Source organism: Lygodium microphyllum, chromosome 11, assembly GCF_053477565.2.
Source record: "Lygodium microphyllum isolate KBCC chromosome 11, Lygodium_microphyllum_v1.1.10, whole genome shotgun sequence".
Lineage (NCBI taxonomy): Eukaryota > Viridiplantae > Streptophyta > Polypodiopsida > Schizaeales > Lygodiaceae > Lygodium > Lygodium microphyllum.
The window spans coordinates 55,788,991-55,812,962 of record NC_141145.1 but is presented as its reverse complement, the minus strand read 5'-3'; the positions used below and the strand labels follow the sequence as shown (position 1 = coordinate 55,812,962).

Sequence of the window (23,972 nt, the reverse complement as noted above, 5' to 3'; positions counted from 1 at the left end):
ACACACACACACATACATGATGAGAAGACATACTAAAAGATGGATCATGGGAGTGCTGCACTTGGTTAGTCACCAAGATGGATGTTATACGGGCGCCACTTGCAGCAAAAGTTTGCGGTCAAATGTTTGAGCGCCCGTTGAATACAAATATCGATGCAAGCAATGACATTAGACTTCATGATGTAAGCCATGACATTCAATATTGATTTGTGTGGAGTCGTGCGTGCCACTGCGTGGGGTCCCACCGGCTCCCAAATTCACAAGACCTCGAGCCAGGAATCTGGACGTTGGCTTTGCCTTTGAACGGCGGGTCCATTATTGTAATTTGCACAGCTCACAAATTACAATAGCCGTCCATTGCAGAACATCTCATGAGCGAGCGGGGAGTTAAATCTTAAGAAGCGCCGGCCGAGTCAGCAGTCCTCTGCGCTCTGCAAGCAGACGAGATCGACGAGCTGGCCTAATCACCACCATTGTTGCCTCCTCCTGCCCCTTCTCTTGCTAAGCTACTACCCTACATTCCTTATACCATGACCATCAAGAGCAAGCAGCCGCCGCATGCGCTTCTCATCCCATTCCCCGTACAAGGCCACATCACGCCTCTCATGGAGCTGGGAAGGAAGCTGGCGACCATGGGCGTGACCGTGACCCTCGTGACCTTTCAGAAGTTCGTGGACAAGATCCAGAGCGCCCGAGCAGCAGCTGCTGCTGTTGCTGCTGATGAGAACGGTGATCACAAGGACGGCGATGCGATCGTAGGGCCGGACGGTGGGGCACATGTCCGCCTCGTAGGCATCCCCGATGGCCTGCCGCCCGACGAGGAGCGCACGAGGGAGGAGCGGGCAGTGGCCATCACGCGCATGGAGGGCGAGGTCGCGCTGCTCATCCAGCAACCGCTGTTCGCAGACATTGAGCCCGTCACCTGCCTCATAGGCGACTTCTTCATCTCGTGGATGCCTCACCTCGCGCAACGCTTGAACTTGCCCGAGGTCGTCTTCTGCCCAGTGAACGCCTCCGTTTACTCGATGTTGATTCTGATTGACCTCATCGTCTCCCTGCATGGCTACAACCCTTATGAAAACGAAAACCTTGGTAATGCGATGTATTTGAACCACTCTTTTTCATGTTTTTGGAGACCATCATGAAAGGGGCAAATGCGACTATGCGAGCCTTCACAGTTCACACCTCTTTTTTTAATCGCTAGAACATGAAAAGTATATTATGTAACAGGTCAAATCTTCTGAATTGCATCGATTGTTTACGTCTGTACAGAGATCAACTCATATGGACCAAGAGATGAGACACTGGAGTTGATTACGTGCCTACCGGGCTTGCCGCCCATGCATCCGGCAGATCTTCCGTGTCACAATACGGCAGGCAAGAGAGGTCTAGAATGGCTTAAAGAGGTGATGGACGCCCGCTTGGCCACTCTAGATGGAGCCGCGGCGCTGCTCACGAACTCCTTCGAGGAGCTCGAACCGCATCACCATCAGGTCTCGCAATTATCACCCCCAGCTAAGAGCCTCTCGTTAGTAGGCCCCTTGATCCCCTCTCCTGGTCCTCGGGTTAATAACAACCAAGCAAGACAATATTATAGCCGTCCAGATAATTCCAGCTTGATGGAAGAAGATCACCATTGCATCGAATGGCTTGATTCTCACCCCCCCTCGTCTGTTGTCTATGTGTCCTTTGGAAGCTCAACAAGGTATTCGGCCGAGCAATTACATGCACTTGCGCTCGGACTCGCTGCTTCTCGACAAAGGTTCCTGTGGGCGATCAGAAAAGGCAGTCTCCTTGATGTGAAGGCAGATACTCCTATTGATGCTGCGTTGCCCCAGGGCTTCCTAGAAGAGATTCAAGGGAGGGGCAGGGTCATACAGTGGGCCCCCCAGTCCCTTGTCCTTGCACATCCGGCTGTAGGCGGCTTCTTCTCTCATTGTGGATGGAACTCTGTACTCGAGAGCTTGTCCAATGGCGTGCCCATCTTGGGCTGGCCGTACTTCTACGACCAATTTCCCAATTGCTGGTTGGTTTCTCAAGTGTGGAAAATTGGCTTGAAACTTGTGGTCGACGAGAAGAATAGAGCTGAGAAAGAAGAAGTGGAGAGAGCCGTAAAGCGCCTTATGACAGGTGAGGATGCAGAGCAGATGAGAAAGCGAGCAAAGGGGCTTCGAGACTCGGCATGCAAGGCTATCGCAAAAGATGGTGGTAGCTCCCATAAAAATTTGCAGCAGTTTGTGGAAGAGTGCTTAATGCGCTAAAAAATGTGCGCCCTGCCCTTATCCATTTCGCGCACGTACTTGCAAATATAGACTATTTTTCCTTTTAACAAGGAACCTTAGAGTATCAACTACAACAAACTATCTTAATGCATATCCATGGAGTAGTTGTGTCCCGCAAAGTCTGAGTTACTTATTTGATAGTATCGTTGTTTAGGTTGCACTGAAGGATCCACAAGAATAAGAGTAAAGTAGTTGATAAAGACGCTTTTTGGCTAGAAGTTAGACCACAAGGGGTCACGGTTGTAGGCATCCAACAGAAGTGTTTTTTGAAATAACAATAAAACATACAAGCGTTTGAAGCTAAAAGAGAGTGAGAAATAAAACTCCCTTAGTCCCAAACACAAACAAGAACTCCAATATGTAGTTCAAACCAAGACACCTCATATCAAAAGAGAAAATGAATAGGTTGAGTCCTCTTATTCAAAAGCTTTGAATGTAACTCAATAACTATTATAGCTCAAGAAATAAGGTATAATATCACAAATTTTATAGCCAAAACTCAATTATACATAGTGTATAGAGGACATGTCCACGTTATTAATACTTCTTCCTGATGTTCTCAATCAACAGCAAATGCAGGCATTTAAAGCATGGCATGAGAGAGCCAGGAAAGTTATGTACTGGCTGTCTATCAGCATTTCAGACTCTATGATTTTGCATATTCAAGATGCAAGTACGCCAAAGGAGGCATGGGATACTTTGTCAAAAATGTATAGCACAAATACGCAAGCCAAGAAAATACAGCTCAAGCAAGAGTTGCACAATGTGCAAAGAGAAAGTATGAGCATCAATGACTACCACATGAAGGTGAAGAAGATTACAGATGCACTTGCTTCCATTGGGTCGCCAGTGGAAGATGATGATTTAGTTTCTGTGACGTTGAATGGTCTAGGAAGGAATTATGCACAGTTCCGAACATCCATTTCCGTCCGTGAAAGATTTCCTGATTTTGAGGAGTTGATTGCTCTTCTAATTTCTGAGGAGCAGAGAAATGGTGGTGCATCTTCTTCAGGAGGAACTTCAAAAGAAGCTGTCTTCTACTCAAATGCTGGAAGAGGTAGAGGCAGAGGTAGAGGAGGCCGATCTGGAGGCCATGGTAGAAACCAGAATATGCAGCAAACTCAAGAAAACCAGTCCTTTGGAGGAGGACGTGGTAACTCTAGAGGCAAGGGGAGCCAAAGAGATCGTGGTGGATGGCAAAGAGGCCAAAATGCAAACAGTAATGGTGAATGCTACTACTGTGGTAAAATGGGTCATATGGCTAAAGACTGCTATAAAAAGTAGAATGACATCATGAATGGAAAATTGCAACAAGGGAATTATGCATCTTCTAGTAGACAGGGTGATGACAGAAATGAGCATTTGTTTATGGTACAGTACATGACCAATTTTGTGACAAGTGCAGAAGAAAGCAACGATGTGTGGTATGTTGACTCAGGTGCATCAAACCGCATGACAGGTCATGCAGAATGGATGCAGGATGCAAGGAAAATGGAAAAACCACGATTTCTGGAGATTGGTGATGATATTGCACATCCTATTGTATAGATTGAAAAATTCCTTTGTCTATGCAGGATGGGAAAAAGAAATACGTGTCAGATGTATTTCATGTCTCGAATATCACTAAGAACTTGGTTTCTGTTGGTCAAATGGTTGAGCAGGGCTTGCAGGTCAGATTTAATTCTCATGGATGCTTTGTTGAGGATATGAAAAATAAAGGTCGCTTGATAGCAAAAGGAAAGAAGAAGGGCAGAATGTTTACGTTGGATGCAGACATGCCTGAATTGAGTGCAACAATGTTTGTATATGGGACCAGTGTAGTTGCAGATATTGATATCTGGCATAAACGCATTGGTCATGTTAATGTACAGCGACTTAAATCAATGCAAGCCCAAAATATTGTTGCAGGATTGCCTAAATTCAATGTTGCAGAAATGCATAAGATATGTGAAGCCTGTCAATTTGAAAAACAGGCAAGGAAACCATTTCCTAGACATGTTTAAGAGAGTAAGAAGCCATTGGAATTAATCCACTCTGATGTGTGGACTACTAAAGCTACATCTATTGGAGGCTGTCATTATTTTGTCACTTTTATTGATGACTATAGTAGAAAAGTTTGGGTGTATTTTATGAAAAAGAAAAGTGAATTTTTTGGGCATTTCAAAACTCTTAAAGCTATGGTTGAAAAAGATACAGGCCTGTAAATAAAATGCCTAAGGTCAGATGGAGGGGGAGAGTACCTCTCAAATGAGTTTGCAAGGTTCTTGCAGGAGCATGGCATAAAGCAGCAATATTCATGTAGTCATACCCCACAGCAAAATAGAATTGTAGAAAGAAAAAACAGGCATATTGGAGAGGTATCTTGTGCCATGCTCAATGAAAAAGACCTGTCAGATTTTTACTGGGCTGAGGCAGTTGCTACAGCAGTCTACATAATGAACATGACTCCCACTGCAGCAATACATGGCATGACTCCAGAGGAGAGCTATACTGGTAGGAAACCAGATATTTCTCATTTGAAAATTTTTGGTTGCATTTCCTATGTTCATGTGCCAGATGAGTTGAGATCCAAGTTGGATCCAAAAGCTGAGAAGTGCATCTTTATTAGTTATTCTCTACAGCAAAAAGGGTATAGATGCTATAACCCTTCTACTCCTAAGTTTACAGTGAGCAGAGATGTTATTTTTTATGAGATGAGTAGCTGGTATAAACCACTAAATGTGATTGATAATGTAGATGCACAAAATGGTAATGCTACACAGAATTCACAGCAACAGTCACAAGATATTAGTGGATCTGGAGCGTTCTCTAGCAGTGGTTCACATTCTTTGCCATGGACAGGCAGATTGAGATCAGAAGAATCTTCTCAAAGCAATGCAGATAGTGGTATGCAGGTATCACGAAAAGGAAAAGAGAAGGTAGATCAGCCCATGTTTGATGTGAATGCAGGCCACTCTTATGTAGATGGTGAATCCAGTGGCTCAGAACATAGCATTGATGATGAGTTGGGTGCTTCTATTGTTACACCTGGAGTAAGGAAGACCAGGGATGTTTTGAGAGCACCTAGGAGTGAACCTACTTTGCGTACCTCTACTAGAGCTAGGTATCCTGTGGATAAGCTGAAATATGATGGATCTACAGCCATTCACTATGCATATATGGTCAAAGTGATACAGGAACCAGAACCCACTTCTTTTGAGCAAGCCATGGGAAAAGAAAAATGGGAGAAAGCCATGGATGAAGAAATGGATGCCTTGGAAGCAAATGCTACATGGAAATTGGTACCTTTGCCTAAAGATAAGAATGCAATTAGTTGTAAGTGAGTTTATAAGGTGAAACACAATGCAGATGGTTCTGTGAATAGATACAAGGCAAGATTAGTAGTCAAGGGGTATGCACAAACATATAGCATTGATTATGAAGAAACATTCAGTCCGGTTGCAAGGATGGCAATCATAAGAGCAATCATTGCTATGGCTGCATCAAAGGGATAGTCTTTACATCAGATGGATGTAAAGAATGCCTTCTTGCATGGCGATTTGCAAGAAGAGGTCTATATGGAGCAGCCACCAGGTTATGTGCATGCTGTTCATCCTGAGTTTGTTTGCAGGTTGAAGAAAGCCTTGTATGGCTTGAAGCAAGCACCTAGAGCATAGTTTAACAAGATAGGACAATATCTTGTCACTATTGGCTTTCAGATTTCCAAGGCAGATTTTTCACTTTATGTGAGAAAAACAGAGAAAGGTATTACGCTACTTGTCATTTATGTTGATGATTTGATTATAACAGGTGACAGTGATGAAGATATCCTTCATGTGAAAATGTTATTAAAGCAGAAGTTTGAGATGAAGGATTTGGGAGAGCTGCGTTATTTTCTGGGCATTGAGGTGATTAGATCACCAAGTGGGATACGGCTCTTGCAGAGGCAGTATGGATTGGACATGCTGTCCAAATATGGGATGACAGGCTGTAAGCCTATTTCAGTTCCTTTGGAGCAGAATGTGAAGCTGAGCACAGATGCAGGTGAGCTTCTCGAAGACCCTACTATGTACAGACGCATAGTAGGAAGTTTGATTTATATGACTATTACCGGGCCAGATTTGAGCTATGCTGTTGGATTGGTAAGTCAGTTTATGCAGGCTCCAAGGAAATTGCATTTGGATGCAGCTAGACGCATACTCAGGTATGTGAAGTCCACATTGCAGTATGGACTACTTTATGAGACTGGGGTTCAGATACAGTTGCATGGATACACTGATGTTGATTGGGCTGGTAGTATTTCTGATAGACGATCTACCAGTGGATATGTGTTCTCTTTTGGGAGTGCTGCAGTCACTTGGAGCAGCAAGAAACAGCCTACAGTTGCCTTGTTGAGCACAGAGACTGAGTACAGGGGCGCAGCAATGGCTGCATGTGAGGTATCTTGGTTGCATAAGCTACTTTATGATATGCATCAGCCTATAGATGAGCCAGTTGTCATTTATTGTGACAACATGAGTAGTATATACTTGGCAAATAAACTAGTCTATCATGCTAGAACAAAGCACATTGAGATGCATTATCACTATGTGCGGGAGAGGGTTTTTCTAGGTCTTATTGATCTAGTTTATGTCAGCACAGAGGATCAGGTAGCTGACATATTTACGAAGGCATTGGGTGTAGAGAAGCTGCACAAGTTCAGAGACCTGCTTGGTGTGCAAGAATTGGGATTGAGCTTGAGGGGGAGTGTTGAGATATCGAGCTCCACTCGTGATATGCCAGTTGCAGATGCGGTTGGTACACCGCCCATGAATAATAGCTAGATGACAGCTATCCTTATCTACTTTAGTTCGTGGCTCAGTTAGTATGCCACCTTAGTTAGTTGAGTTTGGTTTGAGACCCATATATAGGGTTCTTCTATTTCAATGTACTAGAGTTCTTTTGTCTTACACAACTAAGAAGAGGAAAAATGTTTTCAGCCTCCACCTTTGTGTGTATTCCCCCATTGTGCAAGCAAGAAAGCTACAAGTGAGACTCCTTCCTTCTCTCCCACAATCTTGACACCGCCACCATATGCGAAAAAGAGGAAAAAGTGCACAAGGAAGAAATAAAGGATATCACAAAGAGGAGACAGAATCCATCGTCGGGCCTTTGCGATAGGTACATTGCCTTTTCTTGCTTTGTTCTTGTGTGGGGTAAGTTACTCATGAATATATGTGCGCAACACGTGGGTTCAAAATAAGGCATTTTGTAAATACCATTTTTATACATTTTTTACATACAGAATGGTATAATATAAACGGGTTATTTACAAATTGAATAGAAAATGTTTATGTTTTATTCAAGAAAAAATCATAAGGGTATTTATAAAGATGCCTTGAACGCGTGTGATGTAGAGGATATACATATAGTAACTTCCCCGAGGTTCTTGTATTTTCTTCTTTTCTTTTCTTTTTTCTTTGTAATGAGATGCATTGAGAGAGAAAGAGAGGAAAGGAGAGAGGGAAAAGAAGGAAGAAAAAAGAAGAGACAATGAGAGAGAGAAAAAAGAGGAAAGATAACAAAGAAAGAGAAAGAGAGAGAGAAAAGGAGGGAGAGAGGATAAACAACGAGAGGGCAGAGAAAAATAAAGAGAGAGGCAACAAAAAAATAGAAAAAGAGAGAAAGAAAGAGAGGGGGGAGAAAAAAAATGGAGAGTGAACGAAGAGGTGGATAAAAGGGTGAGGGAAAGAGAGGAAGGAGAGTGAAAGAAAAAGAGACAACTAGAAAGAGAAGGGGAGAAAAAGGAATGGAAAGAGGGAGAAAAGGAGAGATAGAGAAAACAATAAATAGAGAGCGAGAGAGAAAAATGAAAACAACGAGAGAATTAGAGAGAATGAAATGATAGAAAAATAAAGGAAGAGGGGGGAGGGAGGCATGAACAGGGGTGGGGAGATAGGGTCTTTCAATGCCTTATTTTATGAGTTTTCTATTTTCTGTCTTTGATTTTAATTGTAATGAGATGCTTTGAGTGGGAGTGGAGAGAAAAAGAAAGAAAGACATAGAGAAAAGAAGGGAGGGAAAGGAAAAGAGAGAAGAAGTGAGAGTGGGGGAGAGAGAAACATTGAGAGAGAGGGGAGAGCGAGAAACAAAGAAGGATTAAGGGAGGTAAATAAAGAAAAATAAAGAAAAAGAGAATGTGAAAGGTGGGAAGAGAAATAAATAAGGAGGAAGGGAGGCAAATAAAAAAAGGGAAAAGAGAGAGAGAAAGAGAGACGTGGAGATAAATAAAAAGGCATATAGATAAAGACAGAGGGACATGGAGAGAAAAGGAACGAATAAAGAGACATGGAGGGAGGAAAACAAATAAAGGGAAAGGGAGAGAAAGAGGACCATAGATTAAAATAAACGAAGATCATAAATGAGGGGCACAAAAACCTATTGTTTGTTGTAAGGTAGACCAAATGGAAAATGAGGGGCACAAAAACCTATTGTTTGTTGTAACGTAGACCAAATGGAGAATGATGATGGTCGTGATATTCAAGATTGTGAGGTATATCTTGATTAGCATGTCCTGTATCCTTTCTCTCAATGCAAGCTGGCAATCAAATAAAAGTGTTGCTTATCTATAGAACACATACAACGCTTTTGCGAGTTTCAATCAGAGATCATTGATTAGGCCATTTCAGACTTTGAGCAAACAATAGTGTCCACATGCCTTACATTCACAAAGTAATTTAAGATCATATACAAAAACATTAGACATGCCCGTAAAATTTATACGAGGTGATGTCTCATCCCAAGGAGGAATGCACCTATTGCGGCTAGTTAGAAGAGTTTGTGGGCATGCAATGGATGGAGTTCTTGAGCCAATACACCAATTGGAAGGCATGACTTAGTCTACACCCTCGATACCAGAGGAGAAAGTCAGCCTTTTGGACATTCCTCTAATCTTGGAGCTTGAGATGGAGGCAATGATGAATGCATTGATACCCAGGGATGTCGAGTCATCTGATCTGCTAAGAGAGAAAGTTTTCATACCATTATATGATGGGTACTGATTATCTTGCTTGAAGATGCTACTTATGCTCCTAAGTGTGTAGGCAAAATATGGGTGAAGTGATGCGAGTGTGATTGAGTTGTTTAGGTATATTCTACGTACGCTCCGCTAATATTTTTGATTTCATTATAAAGAAAACTTGTGCTTTTCCAAGGTATTTTATGAAAATTTTAAAGGTTGCTAAAGTATCATAGATTACCACCTAGAAACACAATGGCTAAGTCTCGTGATGATGTGCGACTAGTATTTCGTGATGATGTGCGACTAGTATTACGAAAGTTTGACATGGACTACAATAACATCCATGCATGTGTCAAGGATTTCATGATATTTCGAGGAGACTATGGGACTATGGAGACATGCCCAAAGTGTGGTGCTTATAGGTATCGACAGGACTTGTAGGGGCATATCATCTCTCAAAAAGTTCTTAGACGCTTTCCACTTATATCACGTATATATCACATGTTTTCTACATCGGGCATGGCGAGCTTGAAAACGTGGCATGCGCAGAATAGATCCACAGATGGAGTTTAATGAATATCAGCAGATTCACGTGTATGGAGTCATACTGACTCCACCTTTCTAAGCTTTGCACGAGAGCCAAGGAATCTTAGGCTCGGTCTTGCTATGGATGGTGTGAATCCATTTGGTCCTTGTTCAACTTCTTATAGTGTGCGGTCTGTAGTCCTTGTTAATTACAACATCCCACCATGGCTTTCTATGAAGAAAGGACACTCGATCCTTAGCTTGCTCGCTCTTCGGTATGCTACAAAGTCAAGAACATAGATGTCTATCTCTGTCCATTAGTTGATGAGCTCAAGATTTTGTGGGAGGAGAGGGTCACCGTGGAAGACATGAGCAAGGGCAATGGTCGATGGTTCGCTAGTATACGAGCCATTCTCATAAGGACCATGCATGACTTTATGGGATTCAAGGAGTGCTCAGGTAAGTAGGTTTCCATTCTCATTGGTGATATCTAACATAGCTCATTCAAGTTTGTGTTGACTAAATAGGGGTATTGGGGCAGGTCCAGTCACCTTAGGTTATTATGCATATCCATTTTGTGGACCACAGTTAGGCTCCCGAAGATTACAAACCATGAAGAATATGGTATATCAAGGACACGCCGCTTTCTTGTTGGAGGGCCATGAACTGAGAAAATGTTTTCTTGGATGACCTCTAACATGAATGAATGCCCAAAGCTAGTATGAGTTGAAAATGGTTCACACACGGAGTCACATCCAAATGGAATGTGGCATTTTTAGGTTTTTTACGAGTCGTCGTATTGGACCCACTGTACAGAACAACCATTTTTTGAATCCCATGCACATTTTCAAGAATGTGGGCAGCTTATTATGGGACCACATCATAGGAAAGAGAGACAGTGTAGGGGCACGAATGGATTTGAAGGAGATAGGCAAGATGGAGGGTCTTTGGCCATAGTCGAGCATTTATGGTGGTCCTATCCATTAAAGAAGAGTGCATGGTGGAGCAAATTCTCAGGTCTATTTGCACCCCGACAGGTATGATGCGTTTCCTCAGATTTGCTTTCTGTAAAGACGACCAACTGTTAAGGCTAAAATCTCATGATTGGTATAAGATATGTCATGTTTGTCATGGCCTTGATTTGTAAGTAGCCTAGATATTTTGCTATTTAGTGTCTAGTCAGTGTTCGTAATGCTTATTCATTTGTGGCAGACTGTATTACCGATCGGGACTGCACGATATGTCACTCAAAAAATACATGAGGCAATTTACAAGTTGTCAAATTTAGTAAAATGGATCTCATAGAAGGATATAAAGACATCCTCTATTGAATTCGTAAGGCAGGGAGTGGTGGAGATGGTCTATTACTTTGGGAAGTACTTGCCCACAAGCATGCTCATGATACAAACTCACATCTTGATACATCTTGTAGATGAAGTAGAGATTATGGGACACACCCATACATGATGGATATTCTTCTTGGAGCGCTTCATGAAAACCTTGAAGGCTTTGTGGACAATGAGCTTGGACAGAAGGTATCATAGCTAAAGGTTTCTTGTGTCAAAGGTGTTAGTACATATTTCACAATGGCTACCAACGGTGGATTCAGACAACAATATGCTATGGTTGTTGAAGGAAAATGATAGACTGACCAGAGATGTGGTGGTTGAAAATGGGATAGAAAAAACGATGGATGCTACAATGGAGGAGAAAGTGAATCATTTTTGCATGTCATATCATGCATCCATGGAGAAGTGGCTCGCTAGGTATGAGGAGCAGGCTAGGAAAGATCGTAAAGAAGCGCAATCCAACTTTTGATATAGTACACACCATCAACCGATTTGATATCCTAAGGGCTTTGAGAAGATGCCACAGTTTATGTTTATGTGATGGTTACATGGAGCTTTGAACCCAACTTCTCATGAAGGGGTAGAGGTCTCTACTGAGGAGTGAGAATTCTCGAGGGGATGTAATCCTAAGGTTACCACATGTTTTATAAGCTATCGTATCTAGATTTTATATGCAACAAATAATCTAACCATTTCAATATATAGTACAAAATCTACAGTGTGGCATGGTCATGCATGTGATAATCTACAGTGCAGCATGGTCATGTAGGCAACATTTCAATATATAATATAAAATCTATAGTATGGCATGGTCATGTGGGTGACATTTTCATGTTGAGTGCATTGACAAAATGCGGTCTACAATGGATTGTGGTGTCATAGCAAAGTTTGAGCAAGAGAGATGATGGTGGGCCACGGATCCAAACATCGTTATAGATGAGGTAGAGTATTTTGGGAATTTGCAAAGTGTTATCTTAGTGGATTACTATAGCTTCTCCATGATCATATTGGATGTACAATGGTTCAAAGTGGTATTGGAAGGAGTTGGAGTAACCGTTTGGTGAGGTCCATCTGAATTTCTAGAAATAGATTTTGAGAGAAGATAGATGGATCTACACGACATATTTGTCCTATCAGCCCATTGTGAACATGTGCATGACGTATTTTTTTAACTTTTTTCATGACACATAACAGTCACAAATGTTGATTCACTCTTATATGTGATATTGAACATGTAATTTTCTATCCAAATCCTTGACAACCTCAACAGTGGTATATTGTGTCGTCAGCTTCTCGGAGTGCGAGAGTGTATAATAATGAAAGCAATGTTCCCAGTGTAGATGAGGAGAGTATGCAAGTGGAGGGGTCCATATTGTGGAGGGTGGAGATCGAAGAGGACTTGGAGCATGTAGAAGAGGCAAACATGGGTAACGATGACAAAAAGAGCAGAGGCCATGAATTCTTTTAGAACAAGGTGGACTCCTCCTTCTGTGGTAACCTATCTATAGACCTTCTATTGTACGTGCAGTTGTGCTAGAAGATTGACATGGAACCATAGGCTGGGTTATAATTGCTGCATCCACCTACTCAATTTCTTGATGAATCACTTTTAAGGGTACTTTAGAATATGCATTTTAATTAGCATCATTTATTTCAAAGTGATATTATTATGCTTTACTTAAATCTTTATATTGATTATGCTAACATCATTTTCTATTTGTGCAGGTTACCTTTGACGATACTTGGAGAGAAGAACAAGTCAAGGGATGAGTGCAAGGAGTTGTAGGAAATATTCGCACATGTATGTCTCCAAATCAGATGGCTTGATCTAGAAATATGGCAGACCAAGAGCTATCATGACGTTCTGTGAGATCTATTTCAAACGCTTTGATGCTTTGGTTTCTATTATACGAGATGGATGCTCTAGAGTGGGCTCGGACAGAGGGAGTGGTTCTAGTAGGTGCTGAAGAGATGTGGATATTCTGAGTCCAGAGTTGCTTCTAGATAGGGGTGCTACTTCTCACTCTCGTACAGGTTCCAGAGAGGGCAGCTTAGGTGATTGTTGTGGAGGCATTAATGCAATGCCTCCATCTTGTCATTCTGGTGGATACTTGTCATCTCTAGGATTTGTCACACCTATGGGGACATTTTCTCTAGTGACTTTGGGTTTCGCTCAACCATTTGCAGGTGGCACCACTATGGATGTTACTCTGAGAGATACTACGCACGCGGGTATGCTAGATATATAGGGGTCTCCTAGTTATGCCTAGAAGCATGGTTGTAGGTGGGAGATGACACACCTTAGCTATACCCTAGAGAGGGGTATGGATACCTCCTAGATGACAGGATAGCTCGTGTGATTATGAATGATGAGGGGAGGAGGGTGATGTCTCGCATGAGAGAGTTATGCCCAAAATTTTTAGACACAACATCTTGGACCATTGGAAAAATATACCCGAGGGGAGCAAGGACTATATAGTGGAATCCTTGCACGAGGAATTTCTTGTATCTACCATGGTAGAGAGGTTTTCCACTAGGTGGATGATTGATGGGACCTAAAATGGGCCGACACTGGCTATAGCACTAGCCAAATCTCTAATATGCACAAGACAACCCTAAGGCCTCATGGTCAGGAGCGTCTATAGGACACATTGCTCTGCCATCGTACGTACATTTTACATTTGTATCATCTTTTGTAGTCCAAACCTTAACCTTCTCGGACTCCTTAGAGGGAGACCCTACACATTTTGGTGCAATTCACCATGTAGAACAACATAGGAGGCACCCCTTGGCTGATTACCATGGCCCCACTGTAACCCTCCTACACCTTGGGGATTGGCCCCTCGATGCATTGCTAACGCATATAACACATACAAAATAGAATCCACTCTTAGTACCCATATTATATTGTTCCAGGAATGTACTAGTCCTCACTTGTCCCCTTGAACCCACCGTCTAGACCTATGGCTTGGGTGTCTTACTCTCTCCAATGTGGGTCATTTAAAACTCAACCAATTGCTATGCATGAGAGGAATAGATACCATGTGTATGATTCATGCAATGGTGAATGCTTTTTTGTGAACAAACAATTACGGTTTAAAATTAGCCTATGTGTTGTGCAAAAAATATCCCTTTTAATAAATTTCTGCTAATACGCAATGGTGCATTGTAGGAACCTAGCACCAAGGCAAACCTCGTGCTGCTAGATCCATTATTTTCAAATAAACCGCATTCTAAATGTTATGCATAAAGAGGAAAATAAAATTTTTTATTCTTTCAGTGTTTAAACTATGATATAACATCATCCTCCCCCTCACCGTTTAAATTTTGTTGCGGTACATAGGGGTAGAGGTTGTTTTATGACATTTTTTGTATGTAAAAGCAATAAATATGTACTTCAACACAAATGACAAGGGCCAAACTAAGGCTTAACCTCATACTTCAACCCCGTCAGACATTCACATACATAAATCTTATTTTTTCATTCTTTTCGAATGCAAGAAACACATTTTTTCTTATTTTTCTTTTTTTCATTTATTTTTAATAGAAAAATAGGTTTTTTTGGTTTTTTAAATGATTGATCGTTTAAATTGAAACTCAACATTTTTTTTATTTTATTCCATTTCCACTCATTTTTTCTTACTCAGAACAAAAAATACTATCAATTTTCATCAAAATTAGTGTTTTTTCAAGTTTTGAAAATTTATAATTGTTGTAAATCAATACAGGCTCTACGTAACAGTGATTCCAGCCCTTAAACATAATGCAATGAACATTGAAATAAAATTTCAGCCCATGCACACCATTTAGACCATGAACGATAAAAAACAAGAAAAATTCTTTCATAAAATAGAGCATACTGCCTTTTTGTGTATTTTAGGTTTTTTGAATAATTAATTGGGACTGTGTATTGACCAACCAGCCATGGATTTTAGTATATATCTTCAGTCTTCAACCTCCTCAGCCTCTTGGAATAATCTGGTGCCTCTGCTGGACAAGCATCCATCACCCGATTCTCTTCTTGATTCTTGCCACATGAAGTGCCTCTATGTAGAAAAGAGAGGGAGGAGAGTGAAAGACTGGTTTTTTATCTCTTTGCTCAGTGCATCACTCCTCATGCGATTTGGAGCGATTGGAGGCACAGAGAATCTTCATTCCACAGCCAGGAGGGTTCCTCTTCACTTGCTCGATCAAGAAAATGCTAAAAATTTGGGGAAAAATGGGGCGCCAAAAAACTAACGCCCCTCGCCCCTTCCCATGGAGTTTCATTTTTTGAGTTTGTTTCGAGCTTAAGCAAACTTCAACTTTTGAATCCAAAATATCTAGTTCATGCCTTTTCTTTTCACACTTTCGGCAAAGTGGTTTTTTCAGCTTTGAGGGGAAAACTGACATTGGAATTGAGATCCATCTGGATGGGTCATTCCGTAACATTGAAATCTACAAAGCTCAGCCGCATCACTCTCTTCCCGACTTCCACATCCAATAGCTGCTTCACAACCTCGAACCTTGTGGGGATTAAATGGGGGATCAAAGGACCTCGGAATGGAGATCTAAGACTTGCGTTGGATTCCTGACGTCAATTTGCATCTATAAAAAATCCAACTCGGGCATCCACCACCATTTGATTTTCCATGAAAATAAGCATGAGTGCTTTAGGGACTTATAGCTTAAAATCCTAGTGATTGTCAGCGCCGCCTTCGATGAAGTCTATTTTTCCTCTGAAATTTTGAATTTTTGGCTATTTTTAAGTACATATCGACATAAAAAATCATCTGTCATTGGCGACCACGGGATAGGGTGACTCAGCCCGTCAAATCCCTCGAACAGATCTACACATAAACACAACCACAAAGAGCATCAAGTTGATACAAAATAGATACACAACAAAACACATCATAGCTCTCACCCTACCCCCTATGAAAACCAAGGCATGAAATCCACGAGGAGTAGGCCTAGCATAATCTGACAAAAAGCCTAAAGCTAGTCACTAACCAACTGCTCCAACATAGCCAAGCTAAAAAGAACTATCAAAGAGGTCATCCTAAGTGGTGGTCTGAACTACCTACCTAACTAAGAACTCAACTAGGAGTTCCTACTAGGTGAGAACTCTTATAGCCTGATCAAGAAATAGTTTCTTTAGCACATTGCTCTTTTAGCCTCTTATTTTCCATACTCAGACGTATAAAAAGAAGGGAGATGAGCATAGTGACCCAAGGAGAACAGGGCATCGGCCTCAGGTCTTGTCTCAATATCCAAGAACCTACCAAGCCCTCGCAAGGCGACACTGAATCCTTTTCTAACGCTCACTTTTATTTTAGCTCCAACATTCTTGTATTCTTTGTTTTTTAGCTAGATGCCACCCCTTGGAAGACAAGGCATCGGCCCCGGGTCTTGTCGCATCCCTAGGAACCTACCAGGCCTTCGCAAGGTGATAAACAACAGCTCAATGATTTTTTTTTCTTTCCTTTTCTATTTTTATAGGGGCTAGAATCCCTTTTTACACACCTTCATATATTCATATATTGTATTTCAGATATTTAGGGTTTTTCCTCTTTTTATCATTATTTCAGTAGGCTTCTCTAACTGCCTCACAACTAACAGGAACTCCTAAAATGCCTGCCGAGTAGGTTAGTAAAACAGGTTCACTAGAATTGCCTTCTAAAACAGGTCTTTCAATGCTTGACAATGCCTTTGTAGGAGGTAATGCCTATTCATACCTCCCCCAAATATACAAATCCTAAACCTGGGACTTCATGCCTCGAGTGCCGATCACCAACAAACAAAAGAAAGTAACCCTTACACGCACATATATCATTAATTGCGTTAGGGAAAAGACTCGGAAAGGGGATGAAACCACCAAGAATGGCCACAAGAAGCTCCTTTGTAGCAAAGGCTCCCTTCAGCGACTTCGTCAACCTCTGTATAATGCAATCACTACAACAAAACCATTAAATGTAATTGCACCAAAGAGACATAGGGCCCTCTTGGCCTAAAGAAATGACATATTTCATTGCAAACTAGCTGGCCCTCTTTGCCTAAAGAAATCAAACATGACACGACAAAACTAACTCGCCGTCTTGGCCTAAGGAAAAAAGACATTAAAACCTTAAAACAACTAGTCCTCTTGGCCTAAAGAAATCAAGAAAACCAGCTCATATAGATCTAAGGCAGATATACAAAAATACGCTCTATTCCAAGGGAAAAAATATGGCTCTCAACCCTAAACTAAATGCATCAAGTTCTGATCCATACCTTCTGCATATATAGCAAGAGGCATATGCATAACATATTGTCTGATCAACCTATGGGTCCATGATAATAGTGGTAGATGGGTATCAGCAACTCTTTGCATTACCCATATCAAGCATCGCCTGCCATATAACACATGGTCTGATAACATTCTCCACAAGCGACCAGGTCCCGTCTCATTATCAAGAGTAACATCGGGACTAGGACCACAGTTGAAGAAGAGGTTCTCTTTATAAGCAAAATTAGCTAAGGAATCCGCAAACTGATTCCAATAACGTGGAATGAGCTGAAGAGATACGCTCTCAAATTCATCAAGTAGGGTTATAGTAGTTCGATGATATATATGAAGGATAGGATTTCGGAATGTATATGTCCCATTGAGTTGATTTAAGATCAGTTGGGAACCCCCCTTTACCAATAACCGCTGGATATCACCTGTCTTGGCAATATTGAGTCCCATAATCAAGGCTTTATACTCTACCATGTTGTTAGTAAATCCTACACTAGCACAATATTAGTAAGTTTGGGAATCTCCCAATTCCCATTTTTTGAATACTAAAAAGGTGGCACCCGAATAACATGCCTATAAGTTTCTCAAAACTATATGATATGACCTATCATTGGAAAGCGCTTGAAAAATGGAATCTATTTAGCTATAGAGCACTCCTTTTGGATTTATGGTGTTCAAGTTATGACAAATCCAAAGATTTGACCACGTGTCCCAAACTTATGAAAAATTCCCATATTTCCTAATATGGTGTTTGTGACTGAGATAAATATCTAATTTCATTGCAACTCTACATTGGGGATCTCGGATAACTACTCCAACACTCCCTTTTTTATTAGGGCCCCGAGACGCTCCATCAAAGTATAACGTGTACGTCCATAATGGGTTCACACAGCCAGCTATCAAGAACTCCCCTATTCCTTATTATGATAGTCAAAGTTCAACATATTTAGAGGATGAATTGACGGCTCTGCCCCACCTTCTTTGTTAAACTCAATAGCGATGCTTGTTAAAATTTGCAAATAGTGATGGCAGAAAACTTTGATCTCCCACACAAAGGTGCCGTCTTCTTGCTCAATCACTTTGTATCCTTTGCTCCTCCATATAAGCTTCCCCTGGTGATATCTTTGCTTGAGATATAGGTGCTCCAAATAAGGGATGAACCCCCTCAACTAGTTTAAGCTCTCCTACAAGTCTCAAATCAACCCCAGCATAGACATGCAATGCATTTAGCCTTATTAAGATTCCACTCCCTGTAGATCAGCAAATAAAGTTGTAGACTTATTTTTATCTAATCGAACTATCTTGTAAGGGCCATCCCATCTAGGTTCCAGCTTCCCTGGAAATAGATTCCTACGTGCATCATAGTATAGAGATAACTGCCCTTTATTAAATGTATATTTCTTTGCTTTGAGGTCATGCAACCACTTCATCCAATGTTTAGCCACTTCCTGGTGCAACAGATTGTATAATTTAAGTTCATCCAAGTGGGCTATCGTCGTAAACTGCTCAAATAGGGTCATCACCCAAAGAATGATTGATTGTGAATCTTATAGTTGGCAACTCAATTTCTAAGGGCAAGACACTCCTCCCTGTAAACTAATTTCAATGGGGTGTGGCCAGTGGCTTGTTTGAACATCGCATTATACGCCCATACTGCCACATGTATCCCAGTCTCGCTTCTTTTCGAAGACCATCTCGGATAAGATACCTACAAGCTGCTTATTAGTACTTTCAACTTGTCCATTAGCTTCTGGATTATAGGGGGTCATCTTATTATGCTTAATATTCCATGCTTCAGTCATAACCTTGTTCAAAAAATAGGTTCCACAATCTAATACTATTTCCTTTGGCGGACCAAAATAGTAGATGATCTACTTAAGTAGGAAACTAGCAATCTCTTTTGCATTGTCCTGCCTCGTCACCCGTGCTTCTGACCACTTTGTAAAGTAATCAATTGCTACTATAATGTATCTCTTCTGAGTAGTAGATGATGGGGTAATAGGTCCCACAAAATCGATGCTCCACTTCTCAAATAGAAGGATAGCCATAATTAGCGTAAATGGACGCTTCGTATTCTCTCTACTGTCATGTCTTTGACATGTATCACATCTCTTGACATAGTCAAATGAATCCTGGAAAATGGATGACCACCAATACCCAGCTCTTAAAGCCTTCTGTGGTCGTCAACTGCCTAGCAAAGTGCCCTCCACAAGCGGAGTCATAGCACTCTTCCAATATAAATGGAACCACGTTAGGCATCACACATCGGCGATAGATATCATCAACACCCTGCCCATATAGTGTTCCTGCAATCAAGGAAAATTTCAATGCCTGCTGTTTAATTTTTCTCTTCTCCGATTTTGATAAAATAGCTCCCGTCTCTCCCATAGAAATATAGTGTGTTATAGCAACATACTAGGAGGGAATAGATACCATATCAATCTTGAACAAAGTTTTGCATATCACTTCCTTTAGCTGAAACCTCTTTTGGCTCTCGAAAATCCACAAGACACTCTATAATGCACTGAAGCTTCGGCAGCTTGCTCTTAATCTCCTAATCAAATTCCTGCAAAGTGATTAATCACTTCGCTAAAGGATCAGGCGGCTATAACTTATTCAACAATAATTGAAGCCCTTTCGCCTTCGTATAAAAAACCACCTTCTCATAAAGAATGTAGTGCCTGAACTTTTTGTCCCAAATACCATCGCAAGGCACAACTTCTCCATATAGATGTAGTTAATTTTTTATATGCCCAGCTTTTCTTCTAGCAAAAGCTATCAGATGGTACTACTTCTCCTCCCAAATTTGGGATAAATAGCAGCTAATACTATGCATGGTTGCTGCTAAAAGTGTTAGCTATATATAGTCTGTCTATATATAGTGCCTTGTTTACTGTATTTACCGTAGCACAAAGGGGTGGAAAAATGGAGCAGAGCAGCGAAAAAATGGAAAAAAGGAAATAGAAAAAAAAGAAGGCGTATGATAAAAGAAGAAAAATGCGCCTTGACTGGTAACCAGACCCTGAAAAATTTAAATGTTCGAGCATGACCCTCAAAAAGTCTCAGTGTCGCCTTGAGACAACAAAAGAGTAAAAGGTGCACCATTAAATGTGAAAGCGCTTCCGAATCCTTGTAAAAGAGCGCCAGGCTCGCTCCTGTTCAAATTGCACGCATTAGTTGGGAATATGATAAATTAGAATGGTGGGAAATGAGAAATGGGCTTAGGCCAATGGCCGGCCTTGTAAAAAGGGGATGACCGCCCAAAAAGGGATTTAGGGTTTTGTACATAAAGTTCAAAAGTGAATGAGAAGCTCATTCTTTTGGTGTGTGGCAAAAGGAGTCTTCATGTTCTTCTCTTCTTCTCTTCTTCTTGCTTGAGTGTGCTCTTGAGAGAGGGAGTGTGAGAGTGTGAGGGAGTGAGGGATCAAGAGGGTGAAGCTCTTCACCATCTCCTCTTCTCTTATTCTCTTCTCTTCTCTTCTCTTTCCTTACGCGCACGGCTATGGAGGATGGAGCTTGGGGATGGAGGAGAATTGAGGATGCTTGAGCTAGCATCGAGAATCGTGGAGCTACCGAGGTGTGCAAGAGAGGAGGCTACTCGCATTGGTATCGAGGTAAGCTCACTACACTTGTAGGATCGACGGCGCATCGGCTAGGTGAGAGATAGCCATTAGAGCTCGCTTGAAATGCTTGAAGCAATGAGCGGTCTGTGGGTCTTGGCAGTTGAGCGAAAGCTCCCACATGCCTCAGGTCCCCTCTATATATTCCTATCATGTGTGCTCAGTTGATGCACTTCTAGGGTTCCACTTTCGGTGTCTCGTGTCTCTCTTCTTCTCTCTCTTCCTCCGTTTCTCGTCTCCCTCGTACATTGTTCAACATGGTATCAGAGCAGGCACAGATCGGTAGCTGAGAGCATCTTGCCTTATTGTACCTGCCATCGACTATGGTAACGTAGCCCCCTCTCTGCCATTATGTTCGTCGCCAGTAGGCTTATTTGCCTTCACTATCACCAGCATAAGGGTTTAAGGACGCCATGTCTGCCTCCCAGATATGGCCGTCGGAGAATCGAAGACAACAGACCAAGGCCGAGTTGCTATTCTTATCAACAGAAAGCCAGGCCTCCCCGAGATGGCCGTCGAAGAATCGAAGACAGCAGACCAGGACCGAGCTACTGTTCTCATCAGTAAAAAGCCAGGCCTCCCAGAGATGTCCGTCGGAGAATCGAAGACAACAGACCAGGGCCGAGCTGCTGGCCATCGGAGAATCGAAGACAGCAAAACAGGGTCGAGCTGCTGTTCTCATCAGCAAAAAGCCAGGCCTCTCAGAGATGGCCGTCGGAGAATCGAAGACAGCAGACCAGGGCCGAGCTACTGTTCTCATTAGCAAAAAGCCAGAGAATTGCAACGAGAGCATCAATGGCATGCCTGCTGCAGCGGACCATAGAGACGCTGGCCAGAATGTCTGCTTCTGACTACAAGGATACGCTTGTCATCAAGCTCTGTGGTGTCCCGCACTCCCTGGCAACATCAGAGACTGCTCCTGAGTAGGATCGTGTCCCGGTGCTGATTGTTGCCGTTCGAGGTGTGTATCGACTGAGACGGCATTGTTTGCCGCACTCAGTTTTCCTTGGATTAGGATCGCGTTCCTAGTGTGGATTGTTATTGCCGTATAGCTTGTATATCAACCAAGACAGCATCCTTTTGCAGCCAGTTGCTAGCAGCAGCAACAGTAGCTTAATGTCAGTGCTGGGCAGCGGCCTGTGGCACAACCGCTGGCTTGTGCTGGTGGCGTTGTTCTGGATCTAGGCATGTGCAGGGATTGGATATGCATTCGGGAGCTACTCTCCATTGATCAAGAGCTCACTGGGCTACAACCAGCAGCAGATCAACATCCTGGGCAATGCCAAGGACATCGGCGATGCGATGGGCCTCATCTCTGGAAGCCTTTGCGAGATCCTCCCTAATGGGGATTGCTTCTGATCGGTGCCCTTCAGAATCTCATGGGTTATGGTTGGCTTTGGCTCATTGTTACGAACAGGGTTGCATCCTTGCTATTCTGGATGGTACGGTCTTCAGCATTGCTGCCTCCGCCACTACTGTCACAGACGGATCCCTATCATAGATGGATCCACTCCGGTCCCTGCCAATGTATCGAATCACACCACAATAGAATCTGCAAAGCCTCGAGTGGCTATCTGCCTCGTTGTTGGTGCTCGTGCTTTCGAATTAACAGGGCCTTCATTGAGAAAATATGTTTTGCTGCACGCCACTCATCACTACAAGGTGGATGTTTTCCTCCATGCTCCCCTGGATAGGGACTCTTATAAGCTCAACATGCAGATTTCTTGATTTTCGTGCCTCAGAATCTTCCCGAGACTAGAGTGGCGAGGGATGTGTTAACATCAAGTAACTCTTCTCATGGGATTTAGGGAATCTTGTGGAGGGGTGTATAAATATGATAAAGCACTACCAGACAAAGCACAATTTTGTCTATGATTGGGTCATAAGGACACATTTGGATGGATTTTGGAGTGATAATCCTATGTTTGTGGCAGAAATTCTCTGTGTAGCAGCAGCTCTCTATGTAGTGCACATCTGCAACAGGGCGACTACGGATCTCTACAGCATGGCGACTATAGATCTCTACCCAACAGTTTGCTTTTTAGATCACAAGCCTTGTGGCAAACCAGAGAGAGATTTTTTACTGATTGTTTGTATTTCTCCTTCTCAGTGTCCGCTCTATTGTGGATCTAATGCATAGGCCGCAATATCAGGATTGAAACCAGCAGAGGAGCTTGCACAGCAAGTTTCTCATCAAAACCAACAATCTGGATCAGAGTCACTATGTTCACCTACCTAATTGCCTGCTGTAAACATTATTTATTACACACACATTAAGCTGCATATTTGTTTCTGGAACAATTGCATGGTAATTTTCCCAGCCAAGGTAGATATTTGTTGCAGGTGACAATTTTAAAATTTGTGCAGAGACTGTTCCAACAACGTTTGACAACTTCCATTGTAATGGATTCTATGAAATGCATTTTGTCATGGGTGGAAGCTTCTGTTGAAGGTTGGAATCATCCACACTCCAGTTGGACAAGCTTTTAAAATAGGTGCTTTGGCAAGCTCCCGCTTCACCTCGTCAAAAGATACTTTGCAAGCATCACTCCATGCAAACTGACAGTTAAAGGACAATAGGTTCGTCAGTGGCAACGTTCTTTCTGTGAGGACATTCATAAACCTCCGATAATACCCTACCAATGACAAAAAGCTATACACTTCCTTTGGAGTACTTGGTGAACTCATGGCAACTATGACCTTGATTTTTTTAGGGTCAGTCACAATCCCTATGGAACTGACCACATGGCCTAACAATAGCCCATAAGAGACTCCAAAGACACACTTCCGCGGGTTGAGAGCTATGCAAAATGGTCTGCAATGCTCAAAACACTTTTGCAAAATAATCAACTACCTTCCTCTTACGGTGGCTGCCCCCAAGTCATCAATGAATACTTTCAACTCCTCTAGGGAGATGTCACCAAAGGCCTTGTTGGTTGTTCTTTGCCACGAACAAGA

At 42.1% G+C, this 23,972-nt stretch overlaps 1 protein-coding gene across 1 annotated transcript; it reads left to right on the top strand.

Moving 5' to 3' along the window:
* Positions 1 to 288: 288 nt before the first annotated feature.
* On the top strand, positions 289 to 2,332 carry LOC148028837 (linamarin synthase 2-like). Its single transcript, XM_087687610.1, has 2 exons — positions 289 to 1,092; positions 1,273 to 2,332. The coding sequence occupies exons 1-2, from the start codon at positions 531 to 533 to the stop codon at positions 2,259 to 2,261; spliced, it is 1,551 nt and encodes a 516-aa protein (XP_087543736.1). The 5' UTR covers positions 289 to 530; the 3' UTR covers positions 2,262 to 2,332.
* Positions 2,333 to 23,972: the final 21,640 nt, after the last annotated feature.